The sequence below is a fragment of the Rhinolophus sinicus genome, linkage group LG05, assembly GCF_036562045.2.
Source record: "Rhinolophus sinicus isolate RSC01 linkage group LG05, ASM3656204v1, whole genome shotgun sequence".
Taxonomy (NCBI): Eukaryota; Metazoa; Chordata; class Mammalia; order Chiroptera; family Rhinolophidae; genus Rhinolophus; species Rhinolophus sinicus.
The window spans coordinates 113,390,265-113,418,039 of NC_133755.1; the positions used below are offsets into that span (position 1 = coordinate 113,390,265).

General features: G+C 35.6%; 1 protein-coding gene across 10 annotated transcripts in view; it reads left to right on the plus strand.

The window, feature by feature from the left end:
* The window catches only part of MYO6 (myosin VI), a 136,390-nt gene that overhangs the window by 39,379 nt on the left and 69,236 nt on the right, over positions 1-27,775 (plus strand). For all 10 annotated transcript variants that reach the window (XM_019729586.2, XM_019729589.2, XM_019729590.2 and 7 more), the window contains exons 2-6: positions 12,002-12,144; positions 17,072-17,141; positions 21,355-21,428; positions 24,409-24,538; positions 26,500-26,605. In XM_019729586.2, coding sequence (XP_019585145.1) covers positions 12,028-12,144; positions 17,072-17,141; positions 21,355-21,428; positions 24,409-24,538; positions 26,500-26,605 — 497 coding nt within the window. In that variant the 5' untranslated portion in view covers positions 12,002-12,027. The remainder of the gene's footprint in view (positions 1-12,001; positions 12,145-17,071; positions 17,142-21,354; positions 21,429-24,408; positions 24,539-26,499; positions 26,606-27,775) is intronic.

The following is a 27,775-nucleotide window of genomic DNA, read 5'->3' on the forward strand; positions in this document are numbered from 1 at the left end:
CATATCATGAGGTATGTTCCCTTACAAAATCAAGAGGAACCAGGACCTGGATGCTGCTGAAAAGGTCCCTCAAGGGCCTTCTTGTACACGTAGTTCTCCTTAGTCTATTGTCAGTATTTTTAAAAGTCTGATAGAAGGTTTATATTTGCTGTGATGGAACTCGCGTAGGCTAACTAAAGTGTCAGGTTTCTCTGCTTTCGGTTTCTTATCTCACTGCAGTAACACTATTTTATAGTTGTCAGGACTATAAAATTAATTGGTCAATTTAATAAATACCTATATCGTGCCAACCTCTGTTCTGGGCTTCTAGATTCATAGCAGTGAACAAAGTCCCTGGATTGAAGATGCCTATATTCTAAATAAGTAAAATATATAGGTATGTCAAATGTGAAGTCCTATAGGAAAAACAAAGTGGGGAAGGGTGTTAGGATGTGCTGGTTTTGGGTGGATGGATGGGGGATAATTTATGAAGGGTCTTGTGGGCCACCGTAAGAGTTAGACTTGTGTGAATGAGATGGGAAGCATATGGAGAGTGTTGAGCAGAGAGATGATATGACACAGGTTATAAAAGGATCAAACTGAGAACTGACTCTGTGTAGGCAAGAGAGGAAGCAGGAAAACTAGTCAGAAACTACTATAGTGATCTTGGTGAGAGATGATGTTGACTATGATCAAGGTGGAATTGGTTGCTTTGGTGAGATCTGGTCGGATTCTGGATATAATTTGAAGCTAGTCAACAGGATTTACTGAAGTATTTGATGTAGATTGTGAGAGCAAAAGGACAATTGAGATGATTTCAAAGTTACTGGCATGTGCAGGAGTAAAGATGAAATTGTCATTTAATGAGAAGGAGACTATGAGAAGAATAGATTTGAAAGGGGAGACGGGAGGTCTTGATTTTAGGATATGATTAGTTTGAGATGGCTGTTGGTCTCTTCAGTAGTGATGTTAATCTCATTGTTGATCCATTTGTTGTTTAGTAGCATGTTATTTAGCCTCCATGTGTTTGTGTGTTTTTTCAGTTTTCTTCTCGTAATTGATTTCTAATTTCATACCATTGTGATTGGAGAAGATGCTTGATATGACTTCAGGCTTCTTAAATTTGTTGAGACTTGTTCTGTGGCCTAACATGTGGTCTGTCCTGGAAAATGTTCCATGTGCACTTGAAAAGAATGTATATTCTGCAGCTTTGGGGTGAAATGTGCTACGAATATCAACTAGATCCATCTGGTCTAACGTGTCATGTAAAGCCACTGTTTCCTTGATGATTTTCTGTCTAGATGTCCTATCCATTGATACCAATGGGTTGTGAAAGTCCTCTACTATTACTGTATTACTATTGATCTCTCCCTTTATGTTTGTCAATATTTCCTTTATTTAGGAGATTTTATGTTGGGTGTATAAATGTTTACAAATCTTATATCCTCTTGTTGGATTAATCCCTGTATCATTATGAAATGTCCTTCTTTGTCTCTTGTTATAGCCTTTGTTTTAAAGTCTGTTTTTGTCTAAGTATTGCTACCCCAGCTTTTTAATATTTTGTTTCCATTTTAATGAAATATCTTTTTTCATCCCTTTACTTTCAGTCTGTGGGTATCTTTCAATCTGCAGTGCGTCTCTTGTAGGTATAATATGTATGGGTCTTACTTTCTTATCTATTTAGCCACGTTATGTCTTTTGATTGGAGTGTTTAATCTGTTTACATTTAAAGTAATTATTGATACGTATATAATTATTGCCATTTTATTATACATATTTTTTATCTGTCCTACTCCCCCACACACCTTTAATGTTTCTTATAATACTGGTTTGGTGGTGATGAACTCCTTTTTTCTTGTCTGGAAAGCTCTTTATCTCTCCTTCGATTCTAAGTGATAGCCTTACTGGGTAGAGTTACCTTGGTTGTAGATCCTTGCTTTTTATCACTTTGAATGTTTTGTGCCAATCCCTCTGGCTTGCGAAGTTTCTGTTGAGAAATCAGCTGACAGTCTTGTGGGAGCTCCCTTGTAGGTAACTAACTGCTTTTCTCTTGCTGCTTTTAAGATTATTTCTTTGTCGTTAATTTTTGGCATTTTAGTTATGATGTGTCTTGGCGTGGGCCGCTTTCGGTTCATTTTATTTGGGACACTGTACTTTCTGGACTTGTATGTCTATTCCCTTCGCCAGGTTAGGGAAGTTTTTCATCATTATTTCTTCAAATAGGTTTTCAAACCCTTGCTGTCTCTGTTCTCTTTCTGGTACCCCTATGATGCAAATGTTGGTACACTTGATGCTGTCCTGAGGCCCCTTAAGCTATCTTCATTTCTTTTTTTTTTTCTTTTTCTTTTTGCTATTCTGATTGAGTGTTTTATGCTACCTTGTCTTCCAAATTGCTGATTCTGAGCCTCTGCTTCATCTAATCTACTGCTTATTCTCTATAATGCATTCTTCATTTCAATTATTGTATTCTTCATTTCTCACTTTTTTTGTATGTTTTCTATCTCCATTTTTATGTTTCCCATCTTCATTTTTATATTTCCTATGTGCTTGTGAAATTTCTTACTGAGTTAATCTACTCTCCCTCGAAGTTCATTGAGCATCCTTATAATCAATGTTGTGAACTCTGCACCTGGTAGATTGCTTGTCTCCATTTCATTTAATTTTTTTTATGGAGTTTTGTACTGTTCTTTCATTTAGGACATGTTTGTTTCCTCATTTTTGCCGACTCCTTGTGTTTGTTTCTATGAATTAGGTAAATCTGCTACATCTCCCGATTTTGGCAGAGTGCCCTTATGTAGTAGGTGTCCTGTGGGGTCAAGTGGCACAGTCTCCCTGATCACATGAGCTGGTGGTCCAGGCATTTTCCTTGTATAGGTTGTGTGTGCCCTGTTGTTGTAGTTGAGCCTTGATTGCTGTTGGCATGTCAGTGGGAGGGATTGACCTTCAGGCTGACTGGCTGTGAATAATGGCTGTGACTACAGTGGACGACCTGTTATACTGAGGCTGACCCACGTATTCCTTTTAGTGAGGCTTTGATGCCTGCCCAGTCTGCCTTTTGGATGTATTTGACTAGCTGAACTGAACTTCATACCAGCTGTGAGAAAAAAATTCTGTTGTCTTCAGTTCTTTTTGTGTGATGTATGTGTGAACACACAACCCAAGTTATTAGAGTTTAAAAAAACAACAACATTTAGTATTATGAATTACATGAGTTTATTGAATATCCTAGATTTTGTTGGCTCATTTATGAAAGAATGATAGAGATTACAATAGAACAATACCTTCTACCCTTCCTTTTTAATTTGTATGTCTCTCAGAGTTTATTCTTCCTGATCACAGCATTTGAGATTTTTTTTTTTTTCTATTTAATGAGTTCTTATCTCAAGAGAACTATGTGGCCTGAATTGGGTTGAACTTTGCGGTCACCTCTTAAAATGATCCTGCTGATTGTAGGTGACAATCTTCAACTTCTATTTTGGAACATTTTAGGATAGTTAAAATGCCAGAGATGTCATAGACATGTTTAAAAGGTTAAGGATTTTTCAGACTTCTTATCACCTTGATTAGTATAACGTTCCATCTAGATGGTGGTTTTGCTCAACCCTGAAAAATCTGAGTAACATTGACCTAAGACCTGCAATTTAAGCTACAGAGTGTTTCAACTTGAGCAGAGTGAGGCTATTTTACACAGGCAGGATCCTTCTAGAGAAGACCTTTTGGTTTGAAGACCAACTTGGTTTCTTAAAATTTGCTTGTTCTTTTCATTAACCATTTATTAGGGGAACAACATTGTCCATTGATGGAGAAAATGAATTAAAGTCTGTAGCCTCTTACAAACTTTTTTGAAAGACCAACAATCTTAAAAAGTAACTTTTCAATCTAGCACTAATATAATCATTGGACAATAAATAAGATTAGTTACAGTGTATGGAAAATTTAAATCACATGGGATAATATCATGCTATTCTAGTATTTTAACATCTATAAAATAAATTTTGAGCTTCTGAAGTAAACTGAGATGTTTGGTCTCTGAAGAATGGCTTTCTCTAGAATGGTCTACATTTTGGCCATATTGTTTTATTATAGATTGTCCACATATATTACTTGAAATATGTCTAAATTCAAATCTGTTTTGTGGTAAAATTTTATGTAGCAGTTTATTGTATCAGAAATATAGTTTATTATTCTTGTCTGAAAATCTGTAACAAAATCATATAACCAGTTCTCACAATTCAGGTTTTATATATTTGGAGTAATTTGCCTGATAGTCACTTTTCAAATCATCTTATACATAATATTTTAATATTTAATAACTATATAATCTTATTAATAAAATATTTGTTTTAATTTTTTTACCCTCTTTTTTGTTAGCAAGTTAATCTTAGCTATACCAGTTAAATTGAAGTTAGCTTTGGTGTTCTGAGGCTGTTTCTAAGAATCAAGTGGTAATGGGCCTAGTTTTAAATGCCCATTGGCACATTGGGCTTTCTAAGGTTATATTTGAAAGTACAATAAAAAAAAAAAATGGTCAGTCATTAGGACTGTAGCTATGATCAAGTGGACCTACTATTAAAATCATAGCTGGATTAGACTTTTTTCTTTTCTAAGATGTCTTAGACTGCAAAACATTAGAGTTCTGTATTTTCTCATTAATATCTAAGCCTGAAACAGTGACTGGCACATATTAGGTGCTCAGTAACTATTCAATGAAAAATAAATGAATGAATATCAAAATGACTTACTAATTAAATTGAAGTAGTCAGTTTTTAGATCTTGTTATCTTGAGATGTTTTCTTATTTTATTTCTTTGTCATGAGTTTGGAATTAGTGGTAGGTATTTTCTCCCTATTGTTAATGCATATTTACTGTTGATGAAACCAAGATATTCACAATAAAGTTCAATACTAGTGTTAAATGATGCATAATACACTATTATAACAATTCAGTAATTCTCATACTCTACAACTAGCTGAACAAGATTAACTTGGAAATGTTTTCTAGGAAGGCCTTTTCAAAGGTAATCTAGTGACTAAAGGGAACCTTGCTGAAATGTTTTTGAGAATTCTGGTGTGTAAATAAGTTCTTATGAAACTGAAGTGCTCAATGAAAGATTGTGCTAGGTACACACAAAACTTGCCAGCCACAGCCAACTGTTATCTGGTGCCCAGTTTTCTCAGTGTCTGGACACCAGGGAAGCTAATAGCCTTTAGGACACACTGATACAGATGAGAGAAGTTGCCAGTTTGAAGCGTATGTGCCAAAGGTGCACATAACATTCTTTTGATCAGCAAGGCCACGGGCCTTGCTGGCCAGATGAAAGAGTAGTCTTTTTAGAAGGCAAATTTGATACATCCGTGCCCCCGTCTTACCCCCAATGAGAATTTAAGATCCTGGAGGGCAGGGATTTTTGCCAATTTTGTTTAGTGCTCAATTCCAAGTGATTGTTTTCCTGTTTTAAAGATCCATGAGGCCAGATCCATGTCTCTTTTTGCCCACCATTATATCCCAGCACCCAGCAATATGGGGTACATAATAGGTGGCTAAATAAGTAAGTTAACAGAATGAATGACTGTGGAACTAAGCGTTATTTGTACCTTATTCAGGGTTCTTCTTACCCTGTTTAATGCTCTTTTTCTTCCTTTTTGATATCTTATTTCTGTTCTTTCAGCCCAACTCTAAATTACTTGTAGCTAGCTAGTGTTCAGTTTCTAATATCCTAGATAATAAATGAAGACATTATATAATTATTACAGCTATCATTTTTAAAGGATAATTTTTTAAGGTAATGGTGACATAGCGGGTGATGGCTCATATTTTGTGATAAGGATCTAGCTGTTCCACTCATGGCATGTGGCCATTATTGGGATCATCACTGCGGTTGTGGGGAAAAATCTTGCCATGTGTGACAACATGGATAGACCTATAGGGTATTATGCTAAGTGAAATAAGTCAGACTGACAAAGACAAATACTATATGATCTTACTTATATGTGGAATCTAAAGAACAGAATAAATGAACAAACAAATCAGAATTAGACTCATACTGTTTCCCCGAAAATAACAAAATAAGGGTAGATAGAAAAAAACTGATGGTTACTAGATGGGAGGGGGGTTCAAGGGATGGGGGAGAAAGGTGGGAGAAAGGTAAAGGGATTAGGAAGCACAAATTGGTAGTTACAAAAGAGTCATGGGCATGTGAAGTGCAGTGTGGGGAATAGAGTCAAAAATGTTGTAAAACTGTATGGTGTCAGATAGGTGCTATATTTGATGGGGGAGGGAGCACTCATAAGGTGTATGGACGCCTGGCCACGGACTGCGCTGTACACCTGAAACTAATATAAAATAGTATTGAATGTGAACTGTAATTAAAAAAAATATGTATATATCATGTATATATAGTCTTGGGATGTGAAGTACAGTATATAGTCAATGGTATTGTAATAGCTCAGTGGTGTCAGTGGGTAGTAGACTTGGGAGTTTATCACTTTGTTAGGGGTATAAATCATTACATTGTTTTGTACATCTGAAATTAATAATGAAAAAAGAAAAGAATAATATGGATGTGTAGGTATTTGTCACTCTAGCCTACAATGTTTGCGCCCCAGAGCCTCTTGGTGATATGCTTCTCACCTTTCAACAAGAATGTATGGAAGGTTAGCATAGTTCCTCTGAAAGGTTACAGATTGCCTTCTATAGGTTACTTCGTGCTTCTGTAGATTACTTCTACAGATTACTAGGGTGTTTACTTTAAAAATATCAGTTGTCAATTAAATACTAAAAATGAGAGTTTTCAGTTGATGATAGGGTATTGTAGAGTATTCCCTTTCTTTTCCTGAATAACAAGGAATTTCTTATACCGCGTTTCCCTGAAAATAAGACCTAGATGGACAATCAGCTCTAATGCGTCTTTTGGAGCAAAAATTATGAGACCTGGTCTTACATTATTTAAGACCCGGTCTTATAGTAAAATAAGACCAGGTTTTACATTAATTTTTGCTCCAAAAGATGCACTAGAGCTGATTGTCTGGCTAGGTCTTATTTTCGGGGAAACGTGTGTGTGTGTGTGTGTGTGTGTGTGTGTGTGTGTGTTTCTTTAAGGAGGGCGCAGCTCACTGTGGCCCATGTTGAGATCGAACCGGCACCCTTGGTGTTATTAGCACCACGCTCTAACTAACTCAGCTAACCAGCCACCCTCAAGAATTTTAAATTTGCTTAACTGATTGCAATGATTCTTAGTTTATTTTCAGTTTGTATTCCTGCATTGCATATGTAGTCAGCCTTTAATGTGTTTAAAGTACAGTAGCACTGGGAATTGAGACTGTCTTTTATAGATTCCCTTTATAATATCTTTTTAAGTACTCTTCATATGCAAACATGCTTAGTGAGTATGAATGTTAGAATAAGACAAATTCAGATAAGAATCTAGGCCAGATTCACCTGATCCAAGCATAGTGGATATATTTGATGACAGCACTCAGTGTGGCTGTCTCTTGGGTCATACTGCTCTTGTTTGGGTTGGTAGTTTGCCTAAGTACAGAGTTCTAGGTTGGAAATCATTTTCCTTCAGAATTTAAAAGGCATTGCGTTGAGTTACTTCTTTCAGTGTTGCCGAAGGCATTTTGATTCATGAACTTTTGCATATGACCTATGGTTTTTTTCCTCCTTTTTCCTCTTATTTCTCTGGAAATGTGTAGCATCTTTATTTCTGGTGTTCTTAAATTTGACATGGTGTGTTTTTGTGTGTGTGTGTGTTTTTTCCAGTGATTGTGTTGAGGACTTAATGGACATTTTGGCTAGTTTCTAGAAAATCGTGCTTCTTAGTTTGGGTGAATTTTCTTTGGATATTTCAAAGCTTTTTCCCCCTCTATTTTTTAAGGGGTGGCAGGATGTTTGCTTTTCCTGGTATTTTGATGCTGAATCTTTTTGTCTCCGTTTCATATCTTTTGTTTACTTCTATCTTTTTCACCCTATTTCTCTTTTTTTTCTTGGCTTTTTGAAAAATTGAAACTTTATTTCTATATTTTCTAGGGAATATTTCATTTCTGATAGTAGGTCGTTAAAAGTAAATTATTCTGACATTTGTTAAAACGACAAGGAAGACTTTATTCAGGACTATCGCAATAGGAGTGTATAACAAAATGCCATAGGCTGGGTGGTTTAAATAACAGAAATTTGTTTACTCACAGTTCTGGGGGCTGGAAGTCCGAGGTCAGGGTGTCAGCATAATTGGGTTCTGGTGAGGACTCTTTTTCTGGCTTTCAGTTGGCTGCCACCTTGTTGTAAGTTCACATGGCCTTTCCTCAGTGTGGAGGTGGTGGGGAGGGCAGGGGGATGTAGGGAAGGGAGAGAGGCAGACTGAGTTCTCTCTTCTTTTTGTAGGGCTACCAATCCTAATGGATTAGGATCCCACCTTTATGACATCATTTAACCACAATTACCTAGTACAAGCCCTATCTCCAAATGCAGTCACATTAGGGTTAGAGCTGTGACATATGAATTTCGGGGGGTTACAATTCACTGTATAGCAAACACATGTATTCAGTCTGTAACAAGGAGTATTACAATAGGGGAGAGAGATTAGGTTCAAATTCAAATATAGCAAAGACAGCAGGGGATTTATAGCCAAGGAGCAGAGTTAGGTGGGTTGGTAGATGTAAAATAATTAAGGAAGCAGCCAGGGTAGGGGATTCTTGCTAAACTGACTTAAGGGAACTCTTGTTAAACACAGGTCAAAGGTAGGGGATAAGGAATTTGGTCAGATATCAGGAGTAGAGAAATTTCTCTAAACTAGCTTAGCAGGATTCTTGCTATAACTGGCCTACGCCGACCCAGTGACGTGGAAGGCCTAGCTGCGGCCTAGTCCAGGAGGCTCAGCGGAGCCTGACTGAGTTTGGTTCAGGAGAGAGTATCAGCATGTGCTAGTTTTTGTATGTACACACTTAATTGTTTCTGGGATTTTTTTATTCCAGACACCCTTTCTCTTCTCCAGAGAATAACCTTTAGGCTTCTCTTGGGGTAGTGTGGGAGCGGGAAGTCATTTACCCAGCAACATGGAGTGTGTGTGTGGTTGGTGTTAGGAAATCTCTTTCTCAAACAACTTTTACTTGGTCTTCCTTATATGCCCTCTTTTCACCCTTGGTTCTACAAGTATCTTTGTACTATAGTCCTTGTGTCTTTTGAGATTCAATGGTATAATTTGGGTTGTTTTTCATCTTTCCTCATTCTTGGGGATTCAGTTCTCTTGAATTTGCTGTCAGTTGCCTCTCAGTCATTTGCTTTCCAACTTCCAAAAGTTGTTGTTACTGTTTCCTCTTTGGTTCTCCCCATCCTAGTGGACTGATGTACTTTTAAGGGATTGCTTAGGGTTTGAAGCAATTTAGGGTTTAAAGAAGAAGAATATTAGGTGTGTGCCTTTAAATCTGTTATCTGGGAAGCCTGCAGCAAGTGGTTCCAAATGGGAAAGCAATTTAAATAGATCAAGGGAATTTGCCATTCTTTTCTGGACTTGGGGGCTTTGCTTGCTGTGATTTTTTTTTTTTTTTTTTCAGTTGCTCAGTTATTTCTAAATGATCACTCATGACTATTCTGTAGTTTCCCTTTGTATTTAGACCTATCACAAGACCATTTTCTTGAAATTTATTGGTGGCTTCAAACAAGGGATATGGAGGGAATATAAGAGGAAGAGGTATGACTAGCATCTATTGGGTGTCATTAGAATGGTGATCTCAATTTTATGTCACTTAATCCTCATAGCAATTCTGTAAGGTAAGTGATATTATCACATATGGGTAAGGATAATGATAATGATCAGAGAGATTAAGTAACTTGCTTAAGAGCTAGTCAGACAGTGGTAGAGCTTAGTTTCAAGCCTGGGTTTTAAGACCTTTCTTTCTTTCTTTTTTTTTTTTTAACTCTTTCTAGTCTACATCTCCTTTTACTCTTCCCAAACTCTGAACAATTTATTCATTCACCCAGTGAATATTGACTTGCCTGCTCTGTGCTGGGCCTTGGGGTCATTGAAAGGACTGTGCTTATGGAACAGAATGACATCAGATTTACCTTTCAATAAGATTTCTGGTGATCGGTGCAAATTGGCAAGAATGGGAGCAGGCAGCTGAGTTAATTACAGAAGTCCTGGTAAAGGGCCATGTTGGTTTTGACTAGGATGGCAGAGGAGAAACAGAGAAGTGGGTGGATTTAAGAGACTTTTTAGAGATAAAGCCAACAGGATGGGGAGGGGGGGTGATACAGATTTAGAAGAAACTGGAAGAATTGAGGATGACTCCAGGTTTGGTTTGAACTGAGTGTTGTTGGTGCCTTTACTGATATAAAAAATAACAGGCTGGAATAGAGTAATAATATAGTAATAACCATCTTATATCTATTAGTTGTATCTCTAAGGAGGTATCCAGTAGGCAAGTAAATATCTGGGAACTCAGCAGTGTTCTGGGTTGGAGAAATAAATTTGGGCATCATTTACCTACACGTGGTATATAAGGCCATGGGATTAGGTATGACTATCCAGGGAAGGTGTGTAGGTGTAGCTGTTGTAATGTAAGTTTGAAGCAGTGTTACTGATTCACATCTATAGAGAATCCACATTTAATTTCTTAACTCCGAATTATACTTACACCTAATAGCATTTGCTGCATGGGGAAAGCAAGTCCCACTGTATAGCCATGACATGGAAGATATGAACCAAAAATCATACTACAAATATGCCAGTAGTTAGCAGCTTTTTGATTGAACTGTATACCAAACACCCTTGACTTTCATGAGAGACGAGGTCTGCAATCATTGACGTGGGAAATCCCAGATTTGAGAATGCCACACAAGAGGAGAGTTATGACACATGCATCAGCTCTTCTTAAGTATAGATAAGTACCGAAAAATAAAATCTCATTGAGATGTTAAAACTAGAACCTCTGGGATCACTCACTAGCTGATTCACTATCACACATTAGTCACATAGAATCCAAGCTTATTAAAATTAAATATTTTACATGTCATGGACCTTTCAGGATACTCTAAAAAAACAGAATGGTAAATGTTAGATCTGAGAATGCCAAGCATGAAAGAAGCTTTTTAGGAACACTTGAAAAATTAGGTTAGAATTTACAGTAGGCAAAATCTGGAAACAATCCAAATGTCCGTCAACAGGGCAACATATAAACAATTGTGGAATAGTCATTCAGTGGGCTAGTGTACACAACAACATGGTTGAATATAAAAAACATTTTGTTGAATGAAAGAAGCTAGATAAAAAAATCATATATCCTATATGATTTCATTTATATGATGTTCAGGAAAAGGCAAAACTAATCTATAATGATAGAAACCAAAACAGTAGATGTCTGTGGGGAATAGAGATTGACCAGGAGGCATGAGGGAACTTTCTGTGGTGAGGGAAATGTCCTCAGTATTAATTAGCTGTTTGTGACATGAGGATATCTTGTGAATGCTTGGGATTTGTACATTTCACTGTGTTTAAGTTCTACCTCAGTATAGGAACACTTGGATGAGGCATCTCTGTAGTCTCAGGTTGTCAGGGAAAGTTTCCAGAGGAAGCAATCTCACATCTTTCACTTTTATCCCTTCAGGTCTAAAATGACTTACTGTTTAACTCCAATCTAACTCCACACAATAACATCTATTCCTGGGACAGTTGTTTTTGCAATCTAGAATACTGTAGGTAGTAAAAGGGAGTGCTATTAGAAATCACATTGGGACAATAGATTGACCATTGCTCTCTTTTTGTACTGCTCAAAGTGTAGTGCTTCCTGCAGTCACAACTGAAGGAGTGCTGTAGCAGAGCAATTGTTACCTGAGGGTAGGGCAGACTCTGCCTGGTCCTTATGTAAAGGTGGATACATCATGGCTGGGTGCTACAAGATGGGAGGGGCTGGGGATTACCTGTGGGAGGGGTTTTAGGAATTGCAATTTTCATGTTAACTTTTAAAAAAGATATGTTATTTGTTTTTTATTTCCAAGTTATTCATGTTGCTTTATTCCTTTGACACAGGAGATAGTGGATAACTCACTTCAAAAATGGAGGATGGAAAGCCCGTTTGGGCGCCACACCCTACAGATGGATTTCAGATGGGCAACATTGTGGACATTGGCCCTGACAGCCTAACAATTGAACCCTTGAACCAAAAAGGCAAAGTGAGTATCTCAGAAATATTTCAAAATTCGATTTCTTTCTACGGTGTCTCCCTTCTCAATGAAGCAGATGAAGCGTAGGGAAAAGCAGATTTCTGGTAATTGAATCTTAGTTTTCTACTGCGTTATTTGATTAAATCAGAAGTACATACCCTAGGGGGAAAAAATGTTGCCCTACGATAAAATTATACAAAAATTTAGTGACTCTTTCATTATCATTGTTTTAAAGAAAAAATAGCATTATGATAAAATGGAAACAGCATTTTTATTCCTTTTACATATTACTAAAGTTACTGATATATTTGTGATGTTACAAAACTAAAGTATGAAAAGCGAATGGCGGGTGGCCGGATGGCTCAGTTCGTTAGAGCGCGAGCTCTGAACAACAGGGTTGCCAGTGCGATTCCCACATGGGCCAGTGAGCTGCACCCTCCACAACTAGATTGAAGACAACGAGCTGCCTCTGAGCTTCCGGAGCGGGAGCTCTCAGCAAGGTTGTTGGTTCAATTCTCTCTTGAGATGGTGAGCTGCACCAGTGACTGGACTTGGAGCTGAGCTGCGCCCTCCACAACTAGATTGAAGGACAGTGACTTGGAGCTGATGGCCCTGGAGAAACACACTGTTCCCCAATATTCCCCAGTAAAATTTATTTTAAAAAAAAGTGAATGGGATTATGTTAATCAAATTTTGCTTTTTATTTTAGCTCCTAGACAATTCCTTCTTTTAAGCTTTTTATTTACTTAAATTTATTAACATGGGATTGGAATAAATTTGTTTCTATTAAGTAAAGATACTTAAGTCTTATGATAGGTTTTAAAACATGAAAACATACTTTAATTTTGTACACATAGTATCTCTTTTCTTTTATGCTTAGACAAAGACCAAGCAATACTACAAATGGGAGTTTAGGGGTAAAATGACCGGGAGTCTCTGTGAGTCTTTATGGGGACTGTAAGGTCTCTTTTTGTGGGAGATCTTCACAATTTTCAGTTTAATAAATATTCCTGTTAAATAGGTCGTCTGACTAAATTAAATTTGTTGATGTCATTTCTGTTTACTTTGGACTCTGCAAATATTCATGAATAATTTATATTCTACAGATACATGGTTAACTAATGCCATATGACTACCATCCTTCTGGGAACCTTAGAAAAACAAGGTGGATATCTCATGAGGCCTTTTCACAGAGAAAACTATTCTGTTACTGTAAACAACCCAAGAACCTAAATGCATAATATATAATGTGGCATGTTAGAGGAGACCAATTAAAGATACCCTCAGGAAAGAAAAGACAAAGTGTTTCTGGTTTTTTCTCTTATTAACAAGTACCTATTTGTACTTACAATGCAGTACATGTTAAAAAAAAAAAAGAAAGAATTAAAAAAATAAGCTCAGTTATTTTTATTTATTTGAACTTATAGTGGAGAAAACATTTTCCTCTCTCAATTTGATTCTCTGGCTGGGCCTGAGAATTAAACTGACATAAGACAAATTTACAGTGGGACAAGCATAGAAGTTTTATTAAATTTTCATATGCATATAGGAGCCTTCATGAGAGAATGAAGAACTGAAGACATGCCCAGAACAGAAAGCTTCTACACTTTTTAGACAAAGAAACAATTTGTGAAGAATTGATAAGACAGAGGGGTTTGGGCTAGGGATGGTATATTGTGGAGAGGTGCTTAGGAAAATAAGGGTTAGTTTGACAAGGTTTGTACAGATTTCTCTTGGCCTTGATTCCCCTTCTCTGGTGATAAGATTGTCTTCCTTCCTTCTGGTTCAGGGAGGGCACCTTTCACATGGCAGTTCTATGCCCTGCTTTCAGAAATAAAAAGGACAGAGTGCCTTTCTTGTATCGGCTATTTCTCAAGTGCCTTTAGCTCACAATAATCAGTATGTCAAAGTAGCATGTTTTCGGATGACAGAAATTGAGTGAGCCTTCGTTATCCTTCAAAGTCTTTTTTTTCATTTTTGTTTAACACATTTTATAAGCACAGTAAATCATAAGGCTGAAATTAAAAGTATATATGCTAAGTATATTCTGTTATATCCACACGTGACAAAATAGTTCAAGCATAGAAGAAATTGGATTTATGGATGTATGCTTTTTATATTTTAAATAATGTATGTGCTTTCAACTGTGCTTTATTAGTATTAATCACATTACACACATAGAACCAATAAAAATACTTAAAATGTAAATTGTGAAGCCATGAGAAGTATGGATCTATAGAAAATTTTATAAACTAAAGCTGAAGCTTCTTTTCACAAACATTTTTTGAGGGTTAACAAAAATCTCAGAAATTGCTTTTAATCTTAATTTCTTCTTTGCTTTCTGATTGGGGTCTTAATAAATTGTAAAGTGTAATAATAACTATATATGGTTAAAAAGATCCACAAGAGAAGCAGTTTTTTGCCTAGATAATTAATGGCCTTGTGATCATACATTTTTAAATATTAAGGAATTAAGTGCATAAAATGATGGACAAATCAAGTTCTGTTTGTTGATACAGTAGAAGCATAGAAGCGGGAATGATTTAGCTCGGGTCTTCAATGATAGCAATTGCTTTTAGCGTTTTTTGATTGTGACCCATAGGAAGAAATAGATTTTACATTGCATTAGGTATGTGTGTTGTGTGTGTGTGTGTGTGTGTGTGTGTGTGTGTGTGTATGAAAAATAGATTTCACATTTCAGCAACTGTGTGTATTGTGTGCATGTGTCTATCCATAAATGAAGCAGAGTTGGTCAAATGAAACATCTTTACTGCATGTGATACAGTCTGGTGTTTTCTGATATCTTTTATTCTGTTAAAAATGCTGTCTCGAATCTCTAAATTGATTTTATGTTCCCTATTTGCAGCAGCTTGGCCTTCAGGCTAACGCCCTCAATATATGGCATTTAAGGGGTCGACAGTCTCTCTTCCCTGCCTACTTTACTAGTCTTATTTTTTGCCAACCAACAGTTGCTCCTTCATACTCTTGCCATATGCTTATTCTTGTGAAACTGTTTCTCTTCCACGCTGCCCCTCCACACTGTTTATCAGGTCCCCACTATGAACTAGGTGATGTTGAGTGCTTTGTGTTGTTCACAGTACTCTTTTTGCCTGGAATACCACCCTCCATAGCCCTTTGCTTAGTGAATACTTCTCTCTCTCCCAAGACTCTGATTGAGGTGACCTCCTTTATGAAAAATTTTCAGTTATCCAATCCTCCCTTATTCCCCTCCCATGCCATAGAATTTACTGTCGATTACTCCTTTCTTTGAGGAGTGGTATAAATTCTTAGCCTCCTGTAATACTTAGGTGGAGATATTTATTTTCTCTCCCCCTCCTTACTAGACTGTAATCTTCTCAAGTGCAGGGACTGTTTGATTTGTCCATTTCGTCATTGGAGCTTGATGCTCTGTGTGTGAGATGTGGGAGATGTTTACTCCTGGGGGTCATTGTGTGCTTTTGTATGGGATCTTCTCTTGACAGGACAAAAAGCCTCCTCCTTTTAAGAGAAAACAATTGCCTTAATGAAACAAATTTTCTCTTTCTCATTGAGTAGGCGGTGAAGGGGAGAAGAAGATGGAGGTTGGAGATAATTTGGGAGATGAAGAAATAGGAGAGAAGCTATCTTGTAGGACTCATTACTTGCCTTTCAGCCTTTCTCTTAACTTTCTCATTCTAGCAACTCTTTGTCTTCTCCCTCTCCCCATTTTCCGATCTCCTGGAGCCTCTTTTATTTCACGTGGCTCTAACAGGATATAACCAACACCTGGAGTCTGGGGAGGTCTTACCCCCATTTCTATGGCTGTGAAAGTGGGCACGTAGGTCTGTGACATTAGCAATTATTTCTGAATGCATTTCCCGATAGAATCATTGTAATAATTTGTGGGTTGTTCTATATTACCGTTAATATACTTAGTATACATTACGGATTAGTTCCGATTTTGTGATCTATCCTGTAAACCTTTCCACATTTATAATGTTAAGACCATGTACTGGGATCCAGATTATAAACTTCCAGTGTATTTAGAGCATAACAATTTTCTGATTTGGGTATGACTTTGAATTGAGGTAGTACCAGCAGCCTGGATTTACTCTGTAAGCTATAGAAGTAGCCTTGTCTTATAGGTGTGTGGATACACACATATATAGACCTACAAACATTATTTTAAAATAATTGAACAATTTTTTCTTAGCGTTTTATTTGATATGGATGACACCTGCAACCAATTATAATTGTTTGAGAAGTATAAATTAATAGATAAGTTAGAATGGCATGGATAAAATTTAATTCTCTTTAAATGTAATTTGAGATAATTTCTTCTCTCTTACAAGATACTATCTTAATTCTAGAATTTCTACCATAGCATTTAAGTGATATAACAAATACAAACTTCTTCATACACACCTATAATTTTATGGACCAAATAGCTTTGGGTACCGTTTATATTTCTGGCACATTATCTGTACAAGAATTCGTGTCAAATATGTTTTACTTAAAAACAATTAACAATGAAATAATAATCTGTGCTGTCAGTGTATCTGATTGAGTGAATGTTAACTTTTTTCTTTTTAAAAACAATACAATTGCTATATGTACAAATGTTAAAATTTTTATTTTTATAAAGTTGTTAAATAGCATACCTATATAAATTTAATATACTTCACTTTTTGTCCTACTCTAGGTATTAGAGCATAGTATGTTTTTTATTGATTTCCATTATTGATTTCATGGTCATGGTAATAATGGATAAAGTTTTTGTGTAAAGTTATTATCCTGATTTTTGGGTTTGTGTCTTGTTAAGTAATAGGATCTTGTATTGTATTTTAATGAAGAGCATATTGTTGCTATTATTACAATATATGCAACCAGTTAAGCTTCTTTATTTTTCTTGCATTTATAAACCTCTACTTTAATGAGTTCTTGTTTTGTTTGTTAGACATTTTTGGCTCTCATAAACCAAGTGTTTCCTGCAGAAGAGGACAGTAAAAAAGACGTGGAAGATAACTGTAAGTATCAAATTGAAAACTAGTTCTCATCCACAGAAAAGGAAACTGTTCCTCTAAAAAATAAATTAGTGGTTCTATTACTAGGTACACTATCCTGGTTCCGAAGAAATGTAGCCTTTTGACATGAAGATTCATATGAATGGAGGAACTCAAAAGCCCTAAATTCATTATTATCTCACATTTGCACTTTGGTGAAAGACTCTCTTGAATGTCCTTTTAGTTTACTTCAGTTGTATAAATGTGGGGAATGGTAATAATTTACCATGGAGCCTGAACTAAAGATCTCTTGTTAGCGGTTTTGAAAGAGTTATTTTGAACTTCATCTAGAATCAGATGATATTTATAGTAGTGTATGTCGTTCAATAATTTGGAAGTTAAGTCAAGAGGACCCATTTAATGCCACTGTTTGGTGGGAAAAAAACATTTAAAAAATACTGTGTTATAATTACTAATGGAAAAATTGATTTCAGAACATTAAAATAAAACATTAATTTGATATAACTACCTTAACGTGTTTGGTGGAAAAAACTTTATCCAGTAAACAGGCCATGTTTATTCTCGCATTTTTAAGATTAAGTATTACTCATATTTCATTTTTTACTTGGCAATATTTAAGAATCATGTCCAGGGGTTGGCCCGTTAGCTTTAGTTGGTTAGAGCTGGTGTTAATAACACCAAGGTTGCCGGTTCAATCCCCACATGGACCACTGTGAGCTGCACCCTCCTTAAAAAAATAAAAAAATAAATAAAAATAAAAATAAAAAGAATCATGTCTCATTGTCAGGGATTTCATTAAAGATATCTTACATTAAAAACTTAACATTTAAAGAAAAATAATAAGAGAAAGGAATATATTTTGTCCTTGTTGATTTTCTCTGGAGTTCACATCTGTGTAGGATTCCCATATGTGAATGGGCAGTGTGGAATTGAGTAATAGGAGAACTGTGGGCTTAGGGAGCCTGAGTTCAGATTCTGACTATGCTGTTAGGAACTGTGGCTGTGGACAATTTCTCTCTCCTCTTTGAGCTTTTCATCTGGAGAATGGGAGTAACAATGTGTGTGTTGCGTGCTTGGAGATGATATATTTAAAATGCTTGGCACTGTGCAGTGCTTACTCTTTAATAGTCTCTCAATAAATGGTAGCTGTTATTAGGTGTAAGAGTTTGAGGGAAAATGTGGAGCTCCCTTCCTTTTCAAAACGACTGGAAAGTTTGATGGGATAATATTTTTCGTAATAGCAATCAGAACAAAATAAAAGGAATGAGATTCTATCATATCCAAAATAAGAGGGAATATCTCTTTTCTTAGAACTTGCTAGGGTATTCAGAACTAGAAATTAATCCTTTTCATATATTAAATGTTTTTTTGGTTTACATATCCACGTGTACCTAAACATAAGTGGTTTTGAATTATTTTTAATCATTTTTTTAATTAACACTTTAAGGCATTCTCCTTCAGGTTATTTCATCTTGATGTGATATTTGTCTAACTATGATACTTGTCCAGCCTTTTAATTTTCCCGGTCTCAGTGTAGTTTTGCTGGCTCTTGCAGGTGTTTTCTTAGATGATGCCAGCTGGCAGCAGTGTTAATATGTGGATGTTAACTAGCCTTATCATTCAGTAGCCCAGCCCTACTTGAAGTCCCTTTTCTGAAACCACACCATTAATGCAACTTTGGTTGTTGAGTTTGCAACTTTGGTTGTTGAGTTTAGAATGTAGGTTTTCCAACTAAAGTGGTTCCGTCACCTATTCTTTTGTCTAGACTTGCCACTATACCACTGTCCTCTGCCAAATGACACATGGCATTGTTCCTAGGGTTTCACATGCATAGTTTTAAAATCCTTTTCTCTATTTCATGGTGGTAATGTGTTTATTAAAAGTTTGATGTCTGTAGAGTGTTCTGAACTATGTGATAAAAGTTCTGTTGAAAGAGATGCATGAGTTGTCTTTTGATAGTGCACTAATAATATAGCAAAATTTTATTACCTAGTTTTAGCTCTAGATTTTCTGTGTGAAGGGTTTTATATATTAAGGTTAGTATGTTAATTCTGCCTTTTTACTTGACTTTTGGATATTAATGCCATTAAAGCTGTTAGGAGGCCCTAGCCACTTCTTACTGCTTTATTCTGCCATAAGTGGCATTAGAAAACAGTGATGCATGTGTTCTTGAAAAGTGAATTGGCTACATATGAGTGTACAAACATGGGTAGTCTTTGAGATAGGTATAGCAAGAGGCTCTTGTTGGACAGAATTGTCTAGGTGTTGAATTGTATGTTAGGCACACACACAGTTTAGGCATATATACAACTCCTATGAGGGATCAAGCAAACAAGCAAGTGAATCAGGCAGGGTCCTGTTCTCAAAGATCTGCTTTAATAGCCGAAACCAGATATACGAGTATAATATTATAATCGCAATACTGGCAGTCCTTGGTAAGCACCATAAAGAAATTACAAAGAAAGTAATTCTAGTGGTGGTGAGAATGGGGAAGTGTACCCTGTTTCCCCAAAAATAAGACCTAGCCTGACAATCAGCTCTCATGCGTCTTTTGGAGCAAAAATTAATATAAGAACCGGTATTGTATTATATTATACTATACTACATTGTATTATATTATATTAGACCCGGTCTTATAGTAAAATTAATACAAGACCCAGTCTTATAGTAAAATAAGATCGGGTCTTATATTAATTTTTGCTCCAAAAGGTGCGTTAGAGCTGATTGCCCTGCTAGATTCTTATTTTCGGTGAAACAAGGTATCATTTGTGAGATAATATTTGAACTAACCTTAAAGGATAGGTAAATTTTTAACACCTGGAGATGTAGAGATGGAGTCCAATGCATTCATGATACTTGGGTTTGATAAATAGTTTAGTCTGCCCATAAGTTAGACCACATTAAAGAGAACTGTGGAAAATTATATAAAAAAATCAGTTGAATGCAGGTTTAATAAGGGAGTACCAGATGTGAATATGGACTTTGGTAGTAAATGGAGATCCACTGATGTTTTTTTAGGAGGAGAGATATTTAACTAGGCCTCTAGTTTAGTTAATGTGCTGAGCAGTCTAGATTAGGCAGGAGGGAGACTGATGCAGTAGACAGTTAAGAGGTTACTATGATTACAAACAAGGTAATGTGACCTAAACTGGGATTGGGGCAGTGGAAATGGAAAAAAAGGAGAGACATTTCAGAGATTCAGATTATGCCAATTTTGAGTGCCTACTGTGAATCTGGTATTGTGCTATCCACTTTATTATATGGTGTGAAGAGTTGGAAACTGGTTTAGAGCAAGGAGCAAGCAATGGTGGTGCTAATAGTAGATACACAGTGATTGGGAAGAAGAGTGGTTTTGTCTACTCTAGCATATGGTGGAAATTTAGAAATGGAGCTCAGATGATTGGAGGGCTGGGAGAGTAGATTAGGCTGGGAGAATAGACTATGTCAGAATGTGTGTGTGTGTGTGTGTGTGTGTGTAAATGTATGTATATTTTGACATATTAGTAGAACAGACATCAGAAAAACAAGATTTCTACCCTGATTCTGATATTAATTAACTGCATATCCTGGGTTAAGACATATATGTATTTTCAATCTGTGTTGGGAATTTGAGTATGCAGAGATGACATAAGTTATTATAAGATGATATAAGTTATACGCAGATTTTCAATTGAGAGAGTGGTCAGTGCGCCTAACCTCCGAGTTGTTAAAGAGGCAAGTGTACAATTTCTCCAGGATCTTATTTTGTTGTATCAGTGTGAGGCACTGGCTGAATAGTCTAATGGTCCCTTCTCATTCTAAAATTTTATCTTCTGGGTTTTTTCTATAAAATTTTGTCAGATTTTATTAGTATCATCCCTTTGTTGTGTCAAAGTGTATTAAAATTGGCGCTATTTAAACTAGTACTTTCTTTCCACTTGAATTGTACTCAACTTTTTAACCAGATTTCGTTAATGTATACTTACCTGGTACTCACTAGATGTACTTACCTGGTTGGAAATTCATTGTTTATAAATATCACTGTGACACACATGTAAAACTGGATCTATTTTAAATTGGCCTCTTGGGTTTACATGTACCATGGTTTTAAAAAGATGGAATTAAATCTAACAGGTGAATTTTAGCTTGGATCAAAGTGACTCAGATTAAGATAGTGTTTGTATTATTTTACTTTTTTCCTTCAAATATCTAATGATTTATACATTTTATGTCTCAGGTTCACTAATGTATTTAAATGAAGCCACACTCCTCCATAATATCAAAGTTCGATACAGTAAAGACAGAATTTATGTAAGTATTTTATCTATGGTTTAAGTTTCTGTGGGGATAATTACATACTACTGTTTGATGTTGTTGAGCTCAAAATTTTCTGAAAGGAAATCATATTTGATTGAGTTTGTTGAATAAAGTGTGAGCTCCGTGAAGATAAGGATTTTTTTTCTAATTTACTGCTCTAACTCCAGGAACATGCATGGTACATGGTAGGCACTTGCTAAATATTCAGACTTAAAAATGTCCAATTTTTTTTCCAAAAACATACTAATTATTTGGGGTTTTGAGTTATTTTTGGTATATGCTTACAGATCCATTTAATTCATTTTCCACATTGTTCTGCCATGAATTTAAGGCAGACTGTAAAAAATGTATATTGAAATTAAAAACTTGAATAACCTAAACAGTACCTGAAGAAATACCAAGAACACTGAAATGCTGATCTTAGAGCCTAAATAGTTACAATATTTCATTAAGCCCTAAGGAGACACCTTACCTTAGAAATACAGAATATTAAAAAATGAGAGTGCATGCTTTTAATGTAAATATGGTTTGCACCAAATCATTCAGATGGATACTTAACTAGTATGTTTTAATTATAATTACTCATTGGGCACATGAGAGGTTTTATTTTAATATGACCTAGTTGTAGATTCCTTTGTTGGCTGGAGATAAATTACGCCACTGTAGTTCTCCTGTTATAAAGATGCGACTCTTCATTATTTTTGAACGAAGAAAACACATGGCTTCTTTGACACCTCCTAGATCAAATGACAGTCTTAATCTTTTATATCACTATCAGTTTGCCTAATTGTACTTACTTAATTCTGACTAAATTACCTTTAGTCTTTGCCATCTGTCCAAGTGGTGACAGCTGGGAAATAGAACTAATCTAGTCTTTTCCAAAAGAGTTCACTTGCCATCTTTTGGTTATACATAGCACAGTATTAAGTCTTTATGTTCCTCATTTTTTTTTCTTTTAAATCAACTAAATAAAGAGCCTATATGGTTATTCTTGATTAAAAATACATTTAGAAGCAAAATTCACTCAATCAGCAGACTAATACTGAGCATCTGATGTGTGCTAAATGCTGTTTTAGGTACCAAAATCATAAAAAATACAGTTTTAAAGTTTGTTTTTAAAGCAGTTTAACTTGTAAAAAGTCAATAAAAGTTGATTTGGATATAACCAGGAACATCATCTTTCAAGTAGAACTGGCCACTAGTTTTTCTTTACTTATATCTTTTGATGGTGGTGGAGCAATCTTATTTATTTGATCAAATTTTGATTGTTTTAAATCTTTTTTCTTGAAGTTCAGACATTTTTTATTACCTTAAAGAATCATCATACTTTTAAAAATTGATAGAAAAAAATTTAAAAATTGTTTTAAAAATTGTTTTTACTTAGGATGTTTATATAAAAGTTTAACACCCAGGGGATTTTAATTGGTCTTTTAATGCTTCCTGTGTTGCAATGATACTGTACTTACTGAATGTGATGTTAATTGAAGGTTTTACGTGCAGTATTAAGTGTATTTAAAAAACTAGTTGCTTTTTTTTCCACATTGAATTTAGTTGACTTGCAAGCCTTTGCTAAGTCGCATGGTTGATAGAAAAAAAATATGTGAAATTTAAGTTTTTGTTTCTCTTGTATAATGTCTACATCACTCTGGAGAATTTTAGGGGTATTCCTAGCTTTTTTGACCCTTCTATTCCTAAGATATTATATGCAGTTGGACAAATGACCTCTGTTAGTAGCTGTTTGCATCATCAGCTCCTTTTAGAAAACCAGTATTTTCACGTTAACTGAAGCCATGATTGATATGTTTTCTCCTAGCCAATTATGCCTTTAGTTAATAAAGCCATCAAAATCAGCAATACATATAGTTATTACTGCTGTAATATATGTAAGACAAGGAAGCATTGTAATAAGAGTTGAAATTTGATGTTTTTATATTTTTCACCGACCAGAATTATCACTCTTCTCCCTTACATTTGAGTAAAACAATAGCTAACTCACTTTAACATTTTCACTGGTTCCTAAAATCTCTTTTACTTTCCTTTTGTCTCCCATAGAAAGATTAGTACCTGGAATTTCTTATTTGTTTACCCTACTCCAGGACATCTTTGGGAACATTCACTGAATTTTAGATCAGTAGTGTGTGAGTTCAAGCTTTTTGCATCATTTCCTTTCCACAACTAGGAGCAGAAAAGGGAAAAATGTGGTTCTGTGTGCCCTACTTTGGCCAGTAAACCACAACTAATTGCTAAACCACAACTCGCTTCCTACCCACAAGGAATTTTATAGATCCTATTGGTGCATTTTTTTTTTGTCTTTTAAAGCCACAGTTAAATTCCAATTTTAAAAGCAAGCTTTAAGTTGCTCATTAAACATTTTAGCCTGTCAATATTCTAGGGAATGGTTAGCATGTGTTGTTTTGCAAAATCAGGGACCAGAAGCTAAATCAATTCTTGGTATTCAGTGATGGGGATAGGTCTAGACGTTCTTATGACCTATGTTAAACTCTTCAGTAACGGTGAATAAAATAGTCTAGGTGAGGAGTATAAATGACCAAAACTCAGGCTGTAGGGCTAGAACTAGGAGAATAGATTTCATAAGTAGTCAACAGAAGAAGGCTGATTGAAGTAGAGGCTTAGAGACTCTGCTTGGTGTTGATGGTATAAACCAGGAGAGCATATGGGAGGAGAATGTTTTCTTTAAGGCAAAGGGAGATCAAGAGACATAATGTTGATTTTAGATGTGCTGAGTTCGAGATGCCTATGGGATGAGAAGATGTAAATATTTATTAAACATTAGAGAAGTATGGGTCTTGTAGAGATAGGGAATGTTTAGGCTAGATATGCAGATCTGAGAGTCCAAGTTATATAGAGAATTGAAGGTATCTATTTCCTGTATTTTCTTTCTCCTATGAGCCTTATTTAGTTTTAAATGACAATAGTAATTGGAAAATTTTATGTGTATGCTTTTCCTGTTTAGACGTATGTGGCCAACATTCTGATTGCAGTGAACCCATACTTTGACATACCTAAAATATATTCTTCAGAAACAATAAAGTCGTATCAGGGAAAATCTCTTGGGACAATGCCACCTCATGTCTTTGCAATTGGTAAGTAATTTAATAGCATCTTCATTTTTACTTTTCCTTGCATTGTACAAATTTACTCAGTTTTCTTATGGTTTAATAGAAGATACCATTAACTGAATATATCTTTTGGAGGGCCTGCAAGCATTTTGAATGTATCACCATTGTTGGGAGCATGTACTTTACACAGGTTGGGGAAGAATACTTTTACAGCCAAATCATGGGGCAGTTGTACATGATTATCTTTATTAAATCCCTGTGTCCTCTTAAATGTGTCCACTCAGTTGAAAGTAGGATGTATAAAAAGCTGACCTAATGGTCCTTTTTAATTGCGCAACATGATCAACTCCTTAAAAATGTCCTCCTTTATGGCGTTCACGCCAGAGTCATCATTTGTGAACATGTTACTTGAGTTACATATGAGCTGTAAGAGCAGACAGTTTCCAGGCATTATCTTGGCTTTAAAGGGGCTTTATAACATTTAAAGGGTTGAAAATGGTGTATGCTTCATATCTCTGGGGAATGTGTGTGTGGGAAGACAGCAGTATCTGTCTTTGCCTTTCCCAGGCTCTCTCATCTTAAAGCACTCGAGCTCTGAGGAACACAGAGATGGAGTAATGTAAACCTCCCCCTCCCCCAATGGCTGATAACTGCAAGTACAGAGATGTTAGCTAATCCCTTGGATCGAGGCATAGCCAACAATTACATAATGACATGTTTTGGTATTGATTCTTAGTGCAGTCTGTTTTTCTCTTTGGGCTTTCACTTCATGCCTGTGTTTTGGCCTAACCAGGCTTCATGAACTTCCAGATTTGGCTGACTTGTGTACTAGGCAGAGTGAGTATGTTAGCCAAGACCAGTGGGACAGCTGATTGACTTCTGGTTCTCAGATACTCTAATGGGCGTTGGTTTTTTTTCTGTGAGCTACCAAAATGGTGTAAAAGCCTTAGAACCTGAATGTGCGCAAGCTCACCACTGGAGAGAAGTTATATGTCTACAAAGTAAATAAACTGTTTTTTGGTTTTTTAAAATTTACTGTTAAAAAAGTATTTACAGTGATTCCACAAGAATGGGTGGGACATATTACAAAACCGATCAAAAGAATGGGTACACTTTTGCATGTAGTTTGCATTTGGTCCTTAGAGTAAAAGTCGTTTGTAAAGCCTTCCACGTTAGTATGGGTAGCACGTGTCTGAGGTGAGAAATAGTTGTGTTACAGGATTAAATTAGTAAGGACCTAATTTTGAATTAAAGTAGTTTTAATTTGAGATAACTTTAACAGAATTAAATTGTGCTCAACTTATCTGTATAGTCTTAAAATTTAAATGTCTTAATGTCTTAAAATTTAAGACATTTTATAGCCTAAATTGTTGGAGTATAATGAAGTTAAAAATTATATATGTAAACCATTGCAAAACTAAAAAAAAGTATAGCAGTGAATTTTGCCCATTTTTGAAATGCTGATAAATTCTATATGATGTTTAAATTTGATAGAATATTGCAGAAAAACACAGATTTAATTTGCAATTATTTTGCAATTATGTATTTTTTTTCCAGCTGAATTTTTGGTTGCAGATTTTTTTTTCAGATTCCTTAATTGATAGCTTGTTACTTCTCGCTTTTCTTCGAGAACTTCATTAGTTACGCATAGTGAGCTTTTTTTTTTTTTTTTATCTCTGCAGATCTTTTCTGGTATTGGGAAGAGCTGAATCACAGCTCTTCATATGGAGACATTATAGTACAAACATAAGAGTTGTTTATTTGGATTTCATACTATTTAGCTGTAAGGATAATAAACTAGAACATACAAATACTTGGAGATGTTTTGAATTCTTTTGAATGATTTTTAAAATTTTACTAACTGTAAACAAACATTTATAATTTCTTTTGGAGGAAGGTCTCTTTGCTAGTAAACAAACTTTCTGTCATTTAGTAAATTGGTATTTAATAACTGTTCATCATTAATGTATTATTTTTGACCCTAGCTGATAAGGCTTTTCGAGACATGAAGGTGCTCAAAATGAGTCAGTCCATCATTGTATCTGGAGAATCAGGAGCTGGCAAAACAGAAAATACAAAATTTGTTCTCAGGTGAGAAATATTTAGCTAACCTGGAATAATTTGAACAAGTTGATTTTTTTGTATTATGGTTAAAAAATATATATCATAAAATTTACCATCTTAACCATTACTAAGTGTGCAGTTCATTGGTATTAAGTATATTCACATTGTGGTTCAGCCAATCTCCAGAACTTTTCCTCTTGCAAAGTGGAAACTCTGTACCTTTAAACAGTTCCTGGTTATCCTCTACCTCAGTCTTTGACAACCACCTTTCTACTTTCTGCTTCTGTGGTTTTAACTGCTCTAGATACCTCATATAGGTAAATTATACAGTGTTTGTCTACCTGTGACGGCTTATTGCACTTAACATAGTATCCTAAAGGTTCATTTATGTTGTAGCATGTGTCAGAATTTCCTTTTAAGGCTGAATAATAGTCCATTTTATGTACATATTACATTTTGTTTACCTACTTATTTGTCAGTGGGCACTTGGATTGCTTTCACTTCTTGGCTATTGTGAATAGTGTTACTATGAACAAAGAGATACAAATATCTCTTTGAGATTTGAACAGGTTGACTTTGAATACTTTTGTATGCTTTATGACATAGTTTAAAATAGTGGACTCTATCCCTTTTAAAAATAGACACCTTATGTGGAAGCTAACGTGTAGATTGAAAACTGCTCTGTCTTGGTATTCTTTTTTTAAAATTTTATTACTAGTTTCAGGTGCACAAAACAAAGTAATACTTAGACGTTTGTCATTTATATCCCTCACACTGTGTCAACCCCCCTCCCCTCATCCACTATCCCTCTGACATCGCACACAGCCATTACATTTCCACTGTCTCTATTCCAAATGCTGCACTCCGCTTCTTATAAGTACACACACACACACACACACACACACACACACACATCTATCTATCTATCTATCTATCTATCTATCTATCTATCTATCTATCTATCTATCTATCTATCTATCTATATAAACTTGTAGTTGACATTCATTATTGTTCAGCTTCAGCTTCAGGTGTCCAGTGCAGTGATCAGGCATCTACATCATCCCTGAGGTGGTCTCCCTAATGAGACAAGTGTCCATCGGATACCCTACAAAATCTTTACAACATTATTGATTACATTCCCCAAATTAACTTTCGTAACCCCGTGGCAACCTTGTGGTTACTGACTGCTTTCGAAAC